This window comes from Eubalaena glacialis, chromosome 15 (genome assembly GCF_028564815.1).
Source record: "Eubalaena glacialis isolate mEubGla1 chromosome 15, mEubGla1.1.hap2.+ XY, whole genome shotgun sequence".
Taxonomy (NCBI): domain Eukaryota; kingdom Metazoa; phylum Chordata; class Mammalia; order Artiodactyla; family Balaenidae; genus Eubalaena; species Eubalaena glacialis.
Window position 1 is genome coordinate 8,838,234 of NC_083730.1, and position 17,871 is coordinate 8,856,104.

General features: G+C 35.3%; 1 protein-coding gene across 1 annotated transcript in view; it reads right to left on the reverse strand.

Annotated features, from left to right (window-relative positions):
• Nucleotides 1-16,317: 16,317 nt before the first annotated feature.
• The window catches only part of CCDC102B (coiled-coil domain containing 102B), a 176,730-nt gene continuing 175,176 nt past the window's right edge, over nt 16,318-17,871 (reverse strand). Inside the window, exon 7 of the mRNA XM_061169220.1 lies at nt 16,318-16,470. Coding sequence (XP_061025203.1) covers nt 16,318-16,470 — 153 coding nt within the window. The remainder of the gene's footprint in view (nt 16,471-17,871) is intronic.

Sequence of the window (17,871 nt, forward strand, 5' to 3'; positions counted from 1 at the left end):
GTATAAAGCATACCACAATGAGAGCCAAGTAGAAAACCTTAAACACATAGGGTCTGAATCAACTAATTATGCCATATATCATGAAGTCATTCATAGTCTTTTTTCTTCCTTGCCAAGAGTTCCTGTCAAAACAGGAGAGAATTATTCTGGCAGAAAAGGATAGAGAGTAAGGGTGAGGAGTGGAAGGCATTCATGTGGCGACAGAAGAGCTGCCAAACTAAATGAGGCACGCTCTTCTGTTACAAAAGGTGAAGAAAAATTAAAATTAGGACAGAAAGCAGTCAGAGTAAACAGGGACGTGTGTGAGACAGAACAACAGAGAAGGAAACCAAAAGATCCAGATGGTGCTTGGGTTGGGCACTCAGGTCCTGCCACTTCTTGACATAAACCCTATTTTCTCTCCATACCAAAAAGTTACAGTATACTCTTTTTCAGTGCTGCTGAAATGTTTAAGATTTTGCAGTGTTTAATAGGTATTTTAAAAGTAAGGTGTCAGAGCATTTCAACTATGACTAACACGGTACTACCAAATTGCTATAGATCTTATTGCTTAAAAACCAACAGCTGGAACAAATTTTATTCTTACCCTTAGTCCCTATGACTCACTGTCTAAATTGTCAAGGTAACTGTCATTCTGTGGTCAGTTTGAGCTAGTGATGTTTTCTCTATCCTGTTAGGATCACGTGTTATGAATGCTACAAAGCTTTTAGAAAATGAATTGATAATAATGTAGGTGCTTTGAACTGAAGAAGTATCTCCTCATATAAGAAAAATTAAGTATAAAAAACACTTAACAGAAAAAAAGTGAACAGCCAGGACATTTTATCCAAGAAAAAATATTATATTAAAAAAGGAAAGGAAATAGTATTGTTAGAAGTCAAAATAAAGGAAACATTCAAAGAAACCTTAAATTTGAAATTGTGTGTGTGTTTAATTCTGTTGGGCATCTCCTACAAGATGTAATGAGAAATGGCCTTTATGATGGAAGCATGAGACATAAGGAGAAGCTATGCTTAGTTAATGACTACCATGAAAAAAGAGCTGTCTAACATAAGAGAAAGACAAAAGGAAACCCATAAAACAGATCTTAAAATTGTCTTGAATGCAGAGTACTAGCAGCAATGAAAATTTAACAAATTCGAGAATCCCTCTCAGAATTCAGAGGGAAAAAATACCTAAGAGTTTAAAATGCACGGAGAGAATGTAATTGATACAGTAAAAAAAAAAAAAAAAAAAAAAGGCAAAGCAAACATCTATTGACATTGCTGAAGGAATAATTGATGATCCTGAGGTGGAAAGAAAACACAGAAAAATAAAAACACATAAGAAATAATATTGCATCTAAACTCTTAAGTGAAATTTAAAGACTTGAGCATATAGATTAAATGTACTCTTCACACTTACATCTAACTTAAATCAACTATACTTCAATAAAAACAATTACATCTAACTTATTAACTACGTATTTACTTTGGAATAGTGTCTGTTCACATTCAAAGTGAAAGAATAAGACTAATTTTAGTACTTTTGTAGGAAAAAATGTATACTTTCAAGAGGCAAGCATTAAATCGATGACAGATATCTCTTCTATAACACCAACATAGTAAAACAGTGTCTATTGATGGCAATATTTTGTGAATCTAGAATTATATGCAATCCAAGTTCTTCATGTGTGAAAGCAACAGGAGCTGCTTATTGTTCTGGGACAAAATTACTGAAAGGTATATCCCAGATTATTGAGTGAGGAACCAAAATAAAGAGGTCAGTAATAGCAAGAACTAGATCAAAATGTCAAACTTTATAACTAATCAAGAGTACAAATAAAAATACTTAAATATGGTTTCATTTAAAAAATGCAAATACCAAAAAATCTTAAAAGTATGGTCAACAAAGAAAATATGAATCTGAGTCTAATCCATGCTAAATAAGTTAATAAATATTAATTGGGAGCATGACCTTTATTGTAAGTTTAAATGTATCAACATATGAAATTATGACTTTGGCTGGATGGAAAAGATAAAGTACTCAAGGAACTGTCCCCCGCACACAAACAGATCTCAATCACCTGAAAAGTGACATAAAGTTAGGGATTCAGCAATATGGAAAGTGTGGTGTAGGTTGACTACAAACATAAAAAACGATGAGTCATGGATTTAAATCTAAAGCATAACAGTTACAAACTGAAAATCAGGGTAAATAAAACTTATTTAATAAAACTATAAATTTATAGCTCCAGTTTATGTATTTTTACTCATGTAATTTCTAGAAGGACGGGAAGAACAAAGGCAAATATTAAGATGAACAATTCTTCATATAGGGAGTATTTAAAATGTAATTTTATTATTCACTTTAATTACAGAGATGTAATCAAGAGGTTCAAGATTTTAAAAATAACTTAAATGACTTTTCATAGAAATGAAATCAAGATATATAACTCCCAAACCAAGTACAGAGAATAAAACATAAAAAGAGTACTGCACAGCATAATCCCTGTAGGAAAATACAGAATGCATAGACAATTTCAAGCATGCAAAAGCAATAAAGAAAACATGCTCATTTTTAATTTATGACATTTTTGTTAATATTTTAAACGCTTTTACCAATGATGAAACATTGACTTAAAGTAACACCCACTTATATTCTGTATAAAAGAGGCACAAGAGTGAATCTGGGGAAACGAAAGATGGCAATTTGAGCACAGACCCAGTGCTGGTCCTTGCCCCTGACCTGCACCTGCTTTTCTCCTCCTCCAGACCCTCCCTCACTGCTCTCTGTAAAAACACAGAATTGTAGACCCAGATGTGCAGCCCCTAGAGGATGCTTCTTATGTTTTGATTTCTACTAGAATCATGGGAGTGAACAGCTGTGTGGGATCACATGGTTGATGGAACTGGGTAGATGCAGTTGGAAAAAAAATGCAGCCTTGCCTTCCTGAGGGGATTTCGGTCCCTGAAGAAGGTCCTAGCTCAGCCCCTAGGAATCCCGTAGTGGAAACTGTGTGCCTTACTGTGGCTTATTCCTAAAGGGCCCCTCTCATCTGATCCAGAGGGTCTGGTGAATTTTTGGAGAACGGCATTGGAGAACGGTCTCAAAGTCTCTGGGTTGGGAGTGAGATACATGTGAGTATATACGGGCCTGAGAGCAGAAGAGCTTTCTCCTGCCACTCACCAGGGTGAGTCCGCCAGTATCTCCATGTCACAGTAAGAGCGCAAACTGGGGGGCATTCCACGTCCATGGGATGTGCCCCAGCTGAGGGACTCTAACATCCTCAAATGTATAGCTACTGAGGGACAAAAAAATCAAATCCAAAATGATGATCCAGAATAGTACTTTGACCAGTAGACAGAATAATCCCATGGGGATGAAATCAGACTATAAAAATTACATTTTGTCACTAAAAAAAAGTCACATAATATAATAATTTTTAATTTAATTGATGGGACCTCTGCTTCAAAATAAGAGATAATAGATCACCCCAGGCCAATCCTACTGCCAACAATTAAAAAGAAAATGGCCAGATTTCAAAAATCATAATTTTAAAGTCATCTGAAATGTGTAGACACAACAGAACTAGATGGACTAAAAACTTCAGAGAGGCGAGAACTATTTGGATGTGAGCTGATGACCCCCGGTTGTTTATTATTATTTTATTTCCCAGGAGAGCATGTCAGTGCTGATGGCTTAGCTCAGGCAGAGAACGGCTGCTGGGGGCACTGTGATGGGGGAGGAAACAAACAATGCTTTGAGGGGCCACAAGGGGCTGGAATGACGAATCCAAGACTTGAAGGCCAGCTTTCTCTAGACATTTGTGAATTCTGAGGCTGTTTGGGAGGCTAACAAATTAAGCCAAAAGCTTCTGGAAAAAAAAGAAAAAAGTCTCTTACATTCCACTAAAGAAAAGGACCTGGAAATACAGCAAGTGAGAGATGAGAGCCTCAGAGAAAGCAGAGATTCACCGGGGGGCACCTACCAGTCCTGGGTGAAGATAGAAACTTCAGAATAGCAAAGGTTGAAAAGAACAAGCAAGAAAATTGTAATTAGGAGGAAAAAAGAAAAAGAGAATAAAATAAAAGTAAATATTTACCTATTATCTTCAGAAAGGTCCAAAAGGACAATGCATCCATAAAACAAAGATGATATTTAAAAAAAGAGAATAAGAAAAAGCTAAAATTAAAGGATTAAATATTTTACCTTGATAATGCCTTTTTTATTAAATTATGAGTAATATACTATAGTAAATGTGTAATGAAGCACAAAAGATAAAGACGGGGAATTTAAGAATGTTGGGAAATGGAAATTCCAAGATGACAGAGCTGTGCTTAAATAGGAATCATTCCCTATTAGTTTATCAGATATCACTGTTCACTTGAAATTAACTTATTGAGTAATAATAAGGGTAGTCTGCAGGAAAAAAAATTAAAGATGGGTACATCGAAAATTACACAAGTAAATAAAACTAGGCAATGATTAAATATTTAAGAAAAAGGAACAGGTTCAAACAGAACACTTCATTATAGTACACCACTGGGCTCTGCAGTAAACAATCTTAACATTCTCCTGAAAAATGTATCTCTATTTGACGCAAAATTTGGCATAAACTATATTGGCATGATGAGATAGGTAAAGAGTGGTTGAAGTTGTGGTGATGTAAGAGTTTAGTCTTGATCCAGTAATGAGTTCTCAAGAGATAATATAGAAAGAATAGTAGGAAAAACATATAATATAGATACATGAGGATAAGTAACAGGAAAAGCACCTAAGATACTTAAAAGCAGTTGGTCTGGGGAATGAGCCTTTGATTAAAATAAATTTTAAAATTTCATGAAATCAAATATGTCATAATTTATAACTTCTGAGATACGCGTTTGCTTAAAAAGGCCTTCCCCAAATGTTAACAATCTCTCATTTTCTTATAACACTTTCACCATTTACTTTTGTTCTCTCTTTAAAATCTACTTGTAAGCTTAATTTTATATGGTTTGTTATTGATGCTTTTTTTAAAAACTTTTATCTAACTCTGTATCTACTTTCAGATTTATTTTTATTGTTACTAATTTAAATAAATTTAGGTAGAGGGCTAATGGACTCATTCTCTCTGTTCAAAATCATAACTCCATTATGTTGTAATGGAGGAAAAAATATAAAATTTATTTTGTAATGTTTTGAACATTATTTTATAGGTGTCTTACGTATCACAAATGCCACTGTCATCCCCTAATAGAATTTAGTCAAATTAAGGCATATTACTTTTCTACTTTTTGTAGTTATTATAGACTTTGAATTTTTAAAACATAAAGGGAATTTCATACAAGAGGAATTAGTAATCCTTCATCAGAGGCTAACTATAGTTTTCAGTGGATTACTATAAAAGTTTCTCACATTGGTCAAGTGTCAGTAGAATAATATAATCTTACTGAAAGCCGTGTTATTCATACTTTCCCTCTAGATCTCCTCCAGTCTCTGAGATTGGGGCACTGACAGCATTGCCAAGCTATCAGGTCACAGCCATTGATAATCTCAGCACAGGTGTACTAAGAACAATCCTATCGTCGGTGAGTCTTGGCAACAGGGAATGCAGACTGCTATTGTGAAAGCATTCACGCTTTTCAATTCTGAAATTCCTGTTGTTAAGTATTACATCACACTTATTTTAAGGTTCTGATGAATTTCTGGAATGCAAAAATACCAAGTTACCTGGCAGTCGTCAACATTTGTTGACCTATCTCCCAGTTCCCAAATACTTGTAGTAACTATTGCCCCTTTTGGTGGTTTTACTAAGATAAAACACCAGCTTATAATTGGAATCACTGAGTTATCAGAGCCCCAGATATTAGCCTCATTCCTGCTTTTGATGTGGAATAAGTACAACTGATCCTTGAACAACTCAGGTTTGAACTATGTGGGTCCACTTGTACAAAGACATTTTTCAGTAGTAAATAATATAGAATGACAGGGTCAGTGGTTGGTTGAAGCTACTGCTGCTGCTGAACTCCAGATACAGAGGGCTGACTATAAATTACATGGATTAACCCCAGAGTTGTTCAAGGGTCAATTGCATTGTCATTCTTACATTTTCAAAAATTACCTCATTTTTCCTTACTAACGTCTGTACAATGTGTAGGTTCCAAGTAGGGGGATTGTGACGTGTGAATGCCTGTGAGTATTTTGTAGCCTCCAAATAAATATTATTTTTTTCCTTTTCTAAATAATGGGTCAGATTCTGGAAAACTTAATCCCATCATAGCACTGCAGGAATCTCTATTAAAATAAGATATAAAAGTACTAAATTCTATTCAACAGTTAAACTGAAAGAGTCACTTCTTAGATGTCACATTTAATATCAGAGAATTTAGCTCCAAAATATATTTCATACTTAGAGAAATTAAGTTAAAGATTTTGTATAAAAGCAGTATTTCCACTCAACCATAATATTCTGAGTTATTAATCATTCACAGAGAACAAATAGACCTAAAAGCAAGCTAAAGAGAACTTATATAATGTGATTTTACATAACTGAATTAATCATACCTCTAAGAGTTCAGTAAAATGTTCATTCACAAAATTCTAATTTACAGATCTGAATACTATTATCTCTTAATCCTAAATTATAGCTTAATGTTAAAATGTCTTTTTAAAGTTCACATTTTTCTATTTAGTCATCTCTTGCTACAGAGGATTGCCCAGCATCCTTCTCTGAAAAAAATTTAATTTGTTTGATGGTAACAGTCAAATTGGAGCAACTGTTAAAAGTAACAGAAAGTTAATTCCTTCTACTATCCCTTTATGGGCAATATTCTGAAACCTACTCATCCTTGCCATTCTTCCCAAGATCCTCTTATATTTATTTGTGGTGACTAGAACTGAAAAGTATGGTCAGATTTAAATATTAAAGAAAAATGTATTAAATGAATAAATTAAAAAATTATTAGTGAAATCCTGGCCAATGTGAAACATTTTATTGGTGTAGTTCTCATCTTAATCTATCTTTAAGCCTCATAAAATAATCTTTAAACATCTTGGCCTTCTTTGAAATGGCACAGTTAGCATACACTAAATTATGGTTGCAAACTCATAATTAAATAGCATTGTTGGGGTTTTTTTGGGGGGGGTATTTATTATAATTTCACATGACTTTTTTAATGTATTTTTTTCACAACTTTTTTTTAGTTGAAGTATAGCTGATTTACAATGTTGTATTAATTACTGCTATACAGCAAAGTGACTCAGTTACATACTTTTTTAATGTATTCTTTTCCATTATGGTTTATTATAGGATACTGAATATAGTTGCCTGTGCTATACAGTAGAACCTTGTTGTTTATCCAGTCTACATATAAAAGCTTACATCTGCTAATCCCAACCTCCTACTCCATCCCTCCCTCAACCCCCTCCCCCTTGGCAACCATCAGTCTGTTCTCTATGTCCGTGATTCTGTTTCTGTTTCATAGGTAGGTTCATTTGTGTCGTATTTTAGAGTCCACATATAAGTGATATCATATGGTATTTGTCTTTCTTTTTCTGACTTACTTCACTTAGTATGATAATCTCCAGTTGCATCCATGTTGCTGCAAATGGCATTATTTCATTCTTTTTTGTGGCTGAGTAGTATTTCATTGTATATATGTACCACATCTTTATCCATTCATCTGTCGATGGACATTCAGGTTGCTTCCATGTCTTGGCTATTGTGAATAGTGCTGCTATGAACATAGGGGGTGCATGTATCTTTTTGGATTAGAGTTTTGTCTGGATATATGCCCAGGAATGGGATTGCTGGATCATATGGTAATTCTATTTTTAGTTTTCTGAAGAACCTCCATACTGTTTTTCCACAGTGGGTGCACCAACTTACATTCCCACCAACAGTGTAGCAGGGTTCCCTTTTCTCCACACCCTCTCCAGCATTTATTATTTGTAGACTTTTTGATGATAGCCATTCTGACTGGTGTGAGATGATACCTCACTGTCATCTTGATTTTCATTTCTCTAATAATTAGCAATGTTGAGCATCTTTTCATGTGCCTATTGACCATCTGTATGTCTTCTTTGGAGAAATGTCTATTTAGGTTTTCTGCCCATTTTTGGATAGGGTTTTTTTGTTGTTGCTGAGTTGTATGAGCTGTTTTTATATTTTGGAAATTAAGCCTCTGTTGGTCACATCATTTGAAAATATTTTCTCCCATTCTGTGGGTTGTATTTTCATTTTGTTTATGGTTTCCTTTGTTGTGCAAAAGCTTGTAAGTTTGATTAGGTCCCATTTGTTTATTTTTGTTTTTATTTCTATGGCCTTGGGAGACTGACCGAAGAAAACACTGGTATGATTTATGTGAGAGAATGTTTTGCCTATGTTCTCTTCTAGGAGTTTTATGGTGTCATGTCTTATGTTTAAGTCTTTAAGCCATTTTGAGTTTATTTTTGCGTATGGTGAGAGGGTGTGCTCCAACTTTATTGATTTACACGTGGCTGTCCAACTTTCCCAACATCACTTGCTGAAGGGACTTTTTCCCACTGTATATTCTTGCCTCCTTTGTTGAAGATTAATTGACCTTAGGTGTGTGGGTTTATTTCTGTGCTCTGCATCCTGTTCCATTGATCCATATGTCTTTTTGTGCCAATACCATGCTGTTTCGATTAATTGTTTGAAGTCTGGGAGGGTTATGCCTCCTACTTTGTTCTTTTTCTTCAGGATTTCTTTGGCAATTGAGTCTTTTATGGTTCCACATGAATTTTAGGATTATTTGTTCTGTTCTGTGAAAAATGTCAGGGGTAATTTGATAGGGATCACATTAAATCTGTAGATTGCTTTGGGTAGTGTGGCCATTTTAACAATATTATTTCTTCCAATCCAAGAACATGGTGTATCTCTCCATTTCTTTGAATCGTTTTCAATTTCCTTTATTAATGTTTTACAGTTCTCAGTATGTAAGTCTTTTATCTCCTTGGTCAGGTTTATTCTTAAGTATTTTATTTTTGGGGGTGTGATTTTAAAAGGTTTTTGGGTTTTTTTTAACATTTCCTTTCTGATATTTCATTGTTGGTATAAAGAAATGCAACTGATTTCTGTATGTTAATCTTGTATCCAGCTACCTGGCTGAATTCATTTATCAGTTCTAGTAGTTTTTGTGTGGAGTCTTTAGGGTTTTCTATATATAGTATCATATCATCTGTATATAATGACAATTTTACCTCTTCCCTTCCAATTTGGATACCTTTTATTTCTTTTTTTTTGTTGGATTGCTGTGGCTAGGACCTCCAATACTGTGTGGAATAGAAGAGGTGAGAGGGGCATCCTTGTCTTGTTCCAGATTTTAGTGGGAAGGCTTTCAGCTTGTCACCATTGAGTATTATATTGACTGTGGGTTTGTTGTCAATAGCTTTTATTATCTTGAGATATGCTCCCTCTCTACCCACTTTGGTAAGGGTTTTTATCATGAATGGATGTTGAATTTTGTCAAATGCTTTTTCTGCCTCTATTGATGATCATGTGGTTTTTGTCTTGTCTTTTGTTTATGTGGTGTATCATACTGATTAATTTGCCTATGTTGAACCATCCTTGTGAACTTGAGATGAATCCCACTTGGTCATGGTGTATGATCTTTTTTATGTGTTGTTGATTCAGTTTGCTAATATTTTGTTGAGAATTTTTGCATCTATATTCATCAAAGATATTGCCCTGCAATTTTCTTTTCTGGTGATGTCTTTGTCTGGTTTTGGTATCAGGGTGATGGTGGCTTCACAGAATGTCTTTGGGAATGTTCCTTCCTCTTCAGTTTTTTGGAAGAGTTGAAGGATTGGTATAAGTTCTTTGTATGTCTGGTAGAATTCACCTGTGAATTCACCTGTGAAGTCTGGTCCTGGACTTTTGTTTGTAGGGAGTTTTAAAATTACAGATTCTCTTTTACTTTTAGTGATTGGTCTGTTCAAATTACCTATTTCTTCTTGATTCAATTTTGGTGGGCTGTATGTTTCTAGAAACTTGTCCATTTCTTCTAGGTTGTTGAATTTTGTTCATAGTATTCCCTTATGGTTTTTTGTATTTCTGCAGTATCAGTTGTTATGTCTCCTTTTTTATTTCTTATTTTGTTTATTTGGGTTCTCTCTCTCTTTTCTCCTTGGTGAGTCTGGCCAGAGGTTTGTCAATCTTGTTTCTCCTTTCAAAGAAACAGCCCTTGGTTTTATTAATTTTTTTTCTATTTTTAAATCTCTATTTCCTCTCTGATCTTTATTATTTCCTTCATTCTGCTGACTTTAGGTTTTGTTTGCTCTTCTTTTTCTAATTCTTTTAAGTGGTAGGTTAGGTTAAACAGGCATTGTTAACTCCATTTTACAGATGAGAAAACAGACACTTCAAAGGATCAAATGAATTGCTTGAATGTCTTATGCATGTCTGACAGTTTCCAACCCTCTCCCCTGTAATTCTGGCAGGTCTAAAGTGAAAGGTCTTTTCCAATCCACAGACTTGCATATGACACTTAAGTAAGTCATGTATTCATTGAAGCCATTGTTTCTCACCTGTGAAGTGGAGATTCTAATTTCTATCTCATAAAGCAGGTAAGATAGTGCCTATAGGCCAAAAAAATGAAATCCAATGTTAATATTACATTTGTGTTCCAGCAGCCCTTTCTTTTATTTTCTTTGAAATTTTTACTTTTATTACTGATGTTTCTTTTTTTTTTTTTTAACATCTTTATTGGAGTATAATTGCTTTACAGTGTTGTGTTAGTTTCTGCTGTATAACAAAATGAATCAGCTATTCATATCCCCATATCCCCTCCCTCTTGCATCTCCCTCCCACCCTCCTTATCCCACCCCTCTAGGTAGTCGCAAAGCACCTAGCTGATCTCCCTGTGCCATGCAGCTGCTTCCCACTAACTATCTATTTGGTAGTGTATATATGTCAATGCTACTCTCTCACTTCGTCCCAGCTTACCTTTCCCCCTCCCTGTGTCCTCAAGTCCATTCTCTGAGTCTGTGTCTTTATTCCTGTCCTGCCCTAGGTTCATCAGAACCTTTTTTTTTTTTTTTTAGATTCCATATGTACGTGTTAGCATATGGTATTTGTTTTTCTCTTTCTGACTTACTTCACTCTGTATGACAGACTCTAGGTCCATCCACCTCACTACAAATAACTCAATTTCGTTTCTTTTTATGGCTGAGTAATATTCCATTGTATATATGTGCCACATCTTCTTTATCCATTCATTTGTTGATGGACACTTAGGTTGCTTCCTTGTCCTGGCTATTGTAAATAGAGCTGCAATGAACATTGTGGTACATGACTCTTTTTGAATTATGGTTTTCTCTGGGTATATGCCTAGTAGTGGGATTGCTGGGTTGTATGGTAGTTCTATTTTTAGTTGTTTAAGGAACCTCCATACTGTTCCCCATAGTGGCTGTATCAATTTACATTCCCACCAAGAGGGAATGCAAGAGGGTTCCCTTTTCTCCACACCCTCTCCAGCATTTATTGTTTGTAGATTTTTTTTTCTTTCTAAATAAACTGAAGAACTACAGTGTATCTTATAGTAAGGTCTTTTTTTAATTTTTTTTCAAGATTGATTGATTGCTATGTTGGGTCTTCGTTTCTGCGCTAGGGCCTTCTCTAGTTGCGGCAAGCGGGGGCCACTCTTCATCACGGTGTGTGGGCCTCTCACTATCGCGGCCTCTCTTGTTACGGAGCACAGGCTCCAGACGCGCAGGCTCAGTAGTTGTGGCTCTTGGGCCTAGTTGCTCTGCGGCATGTGGGATCCTCCCAGACCAGGGTTCGAACCCGTGTCCCCTGCATTAGCAGACAGGCTCTCAACCACTGCGCCACCAGGGAAGCCCTGTAGTTTTTTTTTTTTTTTTTTTTTTTAATTTATGGCTGTGTTGGGTCTTCGTTTCTGTGCGAGGGCTTTCTCCAGTTGTGGCAAGTGGGGGCCACTCTTCATCGCAGTGCGCGGGCCTCTCACTATCGCGGCCTCTCTTGTTGCGGAGCACAGGCTCCAGACGCGCAGGCTCAGTAATTGTGGCTCACGGGCCCAGCTGCTCTGCGGCATGTGAGATCTTCCGGGACCAGGGCTCGAACCCGTGTCCCCTGCATTGGCAGGCGGATTCTTAACCACTGCGCCACCAGGGAAGCCCCTGTAGATTTTTTGATGATGGCCATTCCCAGCAGACCTTTCTTATATCACTGTGTTTTATTATCTGACTTATTCTTTAAAATTTTTCCTGATTACATTCTCTTTAGAACAAGTGTTTATTTCTACTTCTAACAGAAAATAATGTAGAATTTCATATTTGCTGTTTCTCTGTTTCTTTATCTGAGGCATCAATGTGGCTACTGAATAGGACAAATCTCTTTCACGTTACTTGTTGCCAAAGATTGGTACCTCACTCTAATAATTACGGTTGAAGATGGACTCAGGAGTATTTTTTCCCAACAGAATACATTCAAAGATGAGATATGTTCAAATAAGAACAATATTACATTCAGTATACAAACTGTCTTCCTAGTTAAACTTGCCAAAGCTGTTATTGCAGAAAAAATTAAGTCTTTGTAGTGTTTTAGTTTCTTTGGTGGATACAGTGCATATAGATGTATGAATACATCTCTAAAAATTACTCTTTTCTAGCCAGCAGAATCATCCTCAATGAGAGCAGAAATTTTCAAATGTTCCTTCATTAGTTATGTTCCCAGATGAATATAAATTTTAACCTTCATCTGAAGATACAGAAACCAGATACTTGGAGGTGATTTCAGAAAATATTACTGTCTTCACAACAGTATATAAAAGGGAGAAAAATATGATGTGTACTTCTTTAGAAATGGATCATGCCAACAAGATGAAAATATATTAAGATTAAAAATAACCATTCTTATGCTTTCCACTGCATTGGGTATGATGTACCCGAAGTTCAGCCACAGTGAAGACAGCAGTACGCCTACCAAGGTGAGAATGCTTTGGAGGTCATTTAATTCCCCACACCAATCACAGACTACAGTTTTATTCATAGGAGTAAGTGAGGGCCAGGCCAGGGGGCACACAGAAGGTCTTTCTTTGCATTTTGGAGGGAAACGTGCACAATGTATATGTTAGCTCGACACTAATCTTTGAAGTCTGTGTAACAGCTGCTCTTGGGGTATGTAGACAATACCATATCTTCATTAGTTTGATTTAAAATCAGCTAACAGCTCATTTCTTCCATGCATTTTTTATAAACCTGTGTAAGAGCAGTGTCATAAGATAGGAATTATATTTTCTGTATATATCATTTCATATTTGGCATAAATAGGTGGCACTTTGCAATATAATACTAAACATTCCCCACTGTGATGTCAATCAATCATTTCTTTAGGGTGTTCAATATAAACTATGCTTAAGTGACTATAGTTCTATTTTAAAATGTTTATATTTGAAACTGGTTGATATTACAATTAGTGCAAAGGGGTATTTTTAAGACAGCATTGGGGTTTCTTCATTAATGTGGTTATGAGTATTCTAATTTATGAAAATATTTAGATTTCAATTTTTTTATTAGAGTTTTCTAATATTTACAATATTTTCGTTAAAATGACAGATAACAATGTTTAAAGAGAAAAATTTCTGACGTTTATTTTACGGGCTAGTGCCTATCTTTTTATATCACATTATTGTGTTCCTGACATTTTTTAGTCTAACATACAGGAGTTTAAGGTGTGTAATGTCAGGATTATTATAATAAAATGCTGTTTAGTAAAAATGTGAATAATCTTACAAAGAGATTTCAAAACAGGTACGAAAACATACCCAATAGGAGGTTATAGGTTTATGTACTTGAAGTCAAGGGCAAGTAGTATTACTTTTTAAAATTTTTCTGGGAGGCATTTCCAAGATTTCTTTAAAATATATTTTCTTTTTTGCACAAAAATTTTCTTTCAAATATTTTCTCTGAAGGAAATTGCCCTTAAAAAGTAGAGTGAGATGAATAAACTAATATTTGCTGCATATTTGTTAATGTATAAGAAACATCTGACACAGCACATGACATTATTTTATTCAGTCTTTAAGGGGGTGTTATATAGTTCTACTATAAGTAACATGCTCAAGGTCACAGAAATAATAAATAGCAAAGCTTATCTTCTGATTTAGCCTGAGGAATATAGGTAGGAGTGAAGTCTAATCAAAAGTTGCTGCATTCGTGGTATCTGCCTTGTCTGCAAAGATGATGGCAACAATGTCTAGGATGTCCCTATGTGCACATATGGTTCTTTCCATAAAGCCATGGGGTCAATCTCCTCAACTCTTGAACCTGGGATGGCCTAGTGACCTGCCATAGACTCTGACCAATAGAATCTGAAGGAAGGGGCACTGTGTGACTCCCCAGGGTGATTCCTCAGGGCAAGGGAGAAGCCCAACAAGCAACAGCCATTTCTCACTCCAGCCGAAGTATCAGATATAGGAGTGAGGTCATTTTGGACATTCTAGCCCCAGAGAGCTCTCTGTGGAATGCAGATGCAAGAGTAACCCTGCCACCTCTATGTGAAGGAGAAGAACCACCCAGCTGAACCCAGAAAACCCACAGAACTGTGATAAACTAATAAATGTTTTAGGCAATTAAGTGTTTGGGTAATTCATTTTGCAGCAATAGAGATCTCAGACACTGGTATCTGGAAGTGAGGGGCTGCCATAACAAAATAGGTGGCATTGGTTTAGGGACATCAACAAGTAGAGAATGGAAAGACGGTGAGGAAGCTGTTGGTGCTGGTGTGAAAGCAGTGAAGCGATGGTCACTGGAGGCTGGAGAAAGGGAGACATTTATGCGTTGGTGCAACAATTAGCATTAGTGTCACCTGTGAGAACATGGAACCTATAACAAGCATGTAATAAACCTGTGGGTCGAAAAAACAAGATTCCCAGGCAGAATGTGAAAGTGAGAAATGTCTTCTTTTAAGAGAAAAAATAAGTGAAAGAAATTAATTATTCATTTTTCAAGCAGATTTTAGAGGAAATAGAGAAAGCAGTCTCAAAGTAAGAAACTGTCTCCAGGTAAAGATAACAAAAAGTGTTATGGCCAATTTGCTTTTAAGAACTTAGCAAGACTTAAGACAGGGCTTAATTGAAGGGTGTGGCTGAGATGAAAGCCCATCCTGGGGCCCACACCCTTCACCAGTGCATATGCAATGGTCAATGGAAGGCCACTGGCGGGCCTCTTTGTCCCCAGGCCTTAGAGTTCCCACCAGTCAGAGAAAGACACAGGCACGGAAGGGAAGGCTGGGTGAATGATGAAGCCTTTTACAAAGAGACAAGCTGGATGATCAGATGAGAGGAAGCTTTACTTACAAATCGATTAGTAAATTTTCATTCCCACTAATGGGAAAGGAGGAAGACCAGGTATATTATTGACTGAGTTAAATTTTACAAGTAGGCTTCATTTGGAAATAGCTATGTAGGATTATATAGGGTCTTTTCTTAAGGTAAATTTCTTTATCTCAAAAAACTAAACGTAAATATGAAGCAGTAAACTATACTATATAAAAAGGTCTCAGATATTCCTCTACGTACAATTTTATACTTTGCTTTTGTTTCATCCAACTCAAAGGAAACCATAGCTTTATTTCCACCTGATTTATATCTAGATACTATTGTACTTGCCAGTGCGGGAGGGCTTTTCTATGACTTTACTGCAAAATGTCTATCTAGATAAAAGTCAAAAGCCCTCTTAGTTTCTGAGGTGCTTGTTTCTTTTCCTTAACTCCAGTCACAGGTGATCTATTACTTTGAGAGTATTCATATCAATTGGAGTGCAAATCTTAACTTGCTCCTTCCATCTCTTTATAATGCAAATCATAGTGTTTGACACCTCTGTCCACTTTTGCCTTGTATGAAGAATTATACCAAATTTATTGTTACCTCTCTGGGGTGAAAACATTTTTCACACAACATGCCACCCTTACCACATAGATTGTGAATATGTGTTTAATGTCTATCAATTACTTAAACCGTTACTTTTTCTTAAGTACAGTGATTCTCTTATCAACTACCCAGCAAATAGTATGGTTTACAACTTCTATTTTCTTGCAGGTATTATAACTCTTTCAGTTTATGTGAAATGTATTCTGAAAGCTCCTTTTGCCTTTCAGAAATTTGACAACTTTAGAACTAGAGTTGCTTTTAAATGATATTTAAATTGTCTTTATCATAACATGTAACATTTATTGGGGGGAAAAAACAATAAGAGCCAAGAAGCCCATAAATTTAAGTACTGAGTGCCTGTATCTTTTAATATTTCTAGTTAAATATCTATAACATTATTTTTGTTAAGAAAATTTGAGAATAAAAGGACATCACAATTTCCCTATCTCAGATCTCGATCTTGAATTTGACATATTTTGTGAAATAAGTACCAGTTTTGTAAGTGCCTGAGTTTAATTTCCAAGTTTTCATTTGTTTCTTTCTGTTCATCCAAAGATCTCTGGAGCTTATGGATCTGATTCAGGAAATCATCAAGCTGAAAGCAAAATAGAAAATGCTTCAGGTAAGATGATTGAAACAAAGAAAATCCTTTTAAAAGCAAGCTCTTTTTTGCATGACACATTCTTTTTTGGTATATATACATGAATGTGTAGGAATACTTATTTTTAATTATAGAATTAGTTCATATAGTCAATAATAAACATCTACATGGAGTCTAGAATTTGACAAAATCTTTTCTATCTAGGCACTCCTCCCCCATTTCTAACCTGGGCTCCCCTACCTTATTATTCTCAAGATTTTGAAAATAGTTTTACGTATTTGCATGTGTGTATTTATATATATATTTAAGTATAGCATATATGTGTGCATATACATATGCTAAGTGTATATATGTACACTTATATAGACACATACACATAATGGTACAAATAGAAATATTCTTTAAAATGTATTCTTTTAGTTGTTTTTAACTTAAACATAAAAAAAATGGGTATTATGCTCTATCTAATCTTCTAATACTTTCTTTTTTAATTCAACTGCTAAGACTCATCCGTATTGGTGACTCACTGTAGCCTCTTTGTTCTGGTTTACCAGATCTTACTGTATGATGGTGCCATGACAGTACACCACCCTCCTGTCCGTAAGTATTAGACTGTTTGCAGGCTTGAGCTGCTCTGAACACTCTTGTGTAGATCTCCTGATGCATATGTGCAAAGTAGTCTCTGGAGACTTACGTAGGAGGAGAATTGCCAAGTTATATTTTTTAATGTTTAATTTTTCAAGATAATGCTAAAATGTCTCCCAAAAATGATTTACTAACTTACCTCCCAAAGGCAGTTAGCTAGCTTACCTCCCAAAGGCAGTTAGATGGGATCCTGTTTGAGCATATCTTCGCCAACACTTGGTGGTGTGAGATATTAAAACTTTTGCCAATCCTTGATCAATAAATTATGGTTGATACCTCTTTATATTTTTATTGGCTCAATGATTTTCTTCTTTTGTTCCTATTCAGGTCTTCTGCTCATTACTCTATTTGGAGCTCTTTCTTTTCTCTTTTATCTGTACATGTTTATGTTATAATCTCGATACTAACCCTTTGTCAGTTATAAGTGTTCCAAGTATCTTCACCAAGTGTTATCAAGTTTATAACTTATTTTTTCCATTTTATTTAAGAGCTCTTTGGATGAATAATAGTCATTTTATTAAGCAAAATTTATCAAGTTTTTTACAGTTAGGGTGTATTTAATGAAAGTACTTCCCTATTCAAAGCTTAGAGAAGTATTAATCTGTATTTTCAACTAAAATTTGTTAAAGTTTTGTATTTGTCATTTAAGTCCTAGATCAAGATGGAGTTAATTTTTGTACATGATGTGAGGTAGATCTCCAATTTTATTTTTTCTATATATAAACACATTTCAATAGGTGTTTAATTAAG